At 50.4% G+C, this 2,011-nt stretch overlaps 1 protein-coding gene across 1 annotated transcript; it reads right to left on the reverse strand.

Moving 5' to 3' along the window:
* Nucleotides 1-666: 666 nt before the first annotated feature.
* LOC136495534 (uncharacterized) lies at nt 667-1,080 on the reverse strand. The gene has a single exon (XM_066491440.1). It carries the CDS (start codon nt 1,078-1,080, stop codon nt 667-669), a length of 414 nt encoding a protein of 137 aa, XP_066347537.1.
* Between the last annotated feature and the right edge of the window lie 931 nt (nt 1,081-2,011).

The raw sequence follows: 2,011 nt of genomic DNA on the forward strand, positions 1-2,011 counted from the left end.
GAAGGGTTCAGCTTCCATCTGTACTTGTTTAGGTTGGCGAAGGTTTCTTCGAGGTCGGCGATAAGGTTGTCGGCTATCTTGGTTTTGATGACCATGTCATCGATGTAGGCTTCGACGTTGCAGCCGTTGAATGGCCCTTTGATAGGTAGCCCCGGTGTTCTTGAGTCCAAAGGACATAGTTTAGTAGCAGTATGCACGAAAAGGTGTAATGAATGACGTCTTTATCTGGTCTTCTTCCTTGAGGGAGATCTGATGATAGCCAGAGTAACAGTTAAGGAAAGAGAGTAGTTCATAGCCGGCGGTAGAGTCTACAACCTCGTCTATCCAAGGCAAGCTAAAGGGGTCTTTAGGGTAGTGTTTGTTAAGATCAGTATAATCAACGCACATTCACCATTCTTTATTCTTTTTTCGAACAAGAATAGGGTTTGCTAACCAATCTGGATGATACACTTCTTTTATAAACCCAGCAGCTAAGAGCCATTTTATTTCTACCCTAATAGCCTCCTTGTCTGGTGCAAATCGGCGGAGTTTCTGCTTGATCGGTTTGGCGGTCGGCAAGACATTCAAGGAGTGCTCAATCTTCTCTCGTGATACCCCCGACATGTCTATAGGTTTCCAAGCAAACACATTGGTGTTGGCACGTAGGAAGGAGACGAGCGTGCTTTCCTATTTGGGGTCAAGGTGAGCCCCAATCTTCATGGTTTTGGAGGCGTCATTGAGGCCGAGGCTGACCTCCTTGATTTCCTTGGACTTGGCGGAGGCGCAGGGAAGCTCTAGCTCTGGAATCTCCATGTCATCAGCGAGTACTATCTTGGCTTCGGTGACCACGCTAGTCATCTGGATGGATAGGTCGGTGGCTTTGGTGAGAGCGAGACCCTCTATCTCGTAGGCGTAGGCAACAGAAAGGTTGGCCCGCAGAGCCATGACTCCTATAGGTGAAGGCATCTTCAACACCAGATAGGCATAGTGTGGTATAGCCATGAATTTGGCTAGAGCTGGCTGGCCAAGTATGGCATGGTAGGTGGTGTCGAAGTCGATGACGTAGAAGTTGACATGCTCTACGTGGTAGTTGCTTGCCATGCCGAACTAAACTGGTAGGGTGATCTCTCCAAGTGGTCTAGATGCCCTTCTAGGTACCACACCCCAGAAGAAGGAGTTCGAGGATGTGAGATCTGATATCGCAAGGCCCAACTCCCTTAGGGCTTCGACGAAGAGTAGGTTCAAAGCACTGCCACCATCAACAAGGACTTTTCTGAAGAGCACCTTCTAGATGGTTGTGTCGAGGATGAGGGGGAAATGCCCTATATATGGTATGTCTGCCCACTGGTCGGCCCTGCTGAAGGTGATGGGGATCTCAGACCATGGGCGATAGTTGGGGTCGGCGGTAGTTTCTTCTGAAGCGATGGCGAGCACTTGTCGGGCGGCAAGCTTTCGTTCCCTTCGACTCTCAGTGGAGGCGAGGCCCCCAAAGATGGTGGTGACCACCTTATCATGGTCCTGAAAGGCATTGTTGTTGTTCCCAGGTGGTCGACGACCTCTGGCTCCATCGTTTGCATCGTCATCGAGCCTCTTGTCCTGGAACTACCTAGCTAGACCAATGCAGTCCTTTATCTTGTGTTTGGTGTTCTTGTGAAGAGGGCACGGGCCGTCGAGGATCTTTTGGTACTACTCATCATAGTTACGCTTGGTGCAAGGTTGACTAATGGTGGCGAGGATGTGTTCTGGCCGGCGGCGGCGATTTTGGCTAGACCTGTGTCCTCCTGTTCGCTCACGGCCGCTATCGCGATGATAGTTGCGGTCGTCGAGATAGCGGTCGCTATGACATCGGTTGTCAGGGCGATAGTCATATCGGTGAGGTGGTCACTTAGTGCCTGCATCCTCGTTGAAGTGCACCATGGCTTCCTCTGCATCGGCGTACTGGTTGGCGATAGTTATCATTTCATCGATACCTATTGGTGGCTTACGGTTGAATTTGGAGCAAAGCTCATGATGGTGGAGTCCTCGGATAAAG

Source organism: Miscanthus floridulus, chromosome 12 (genome assembly GCF_019320115.1).
Source record: "Miscanthus floridulus cultivar M001 chromosome 12, ASM1932011v1, whole genome shotgun sequence".
In the NCBI taxonomy this organism is placed as follows: Eukaryota; Viridiplantae; Streptophyta; class Magnoliopsida; order Poales; family Poaceae; genus Miscanthus; species Miscanthus floridulus.

Coding starts and splice junctions, on each gene's coding strand:
- LOC136495534 (XM_066491440.1), bottom strand. CDS start 1,080: ATGGCAAGCAACTACCACGTAGAGCATGTCAACTTCTACGTCATCGAC.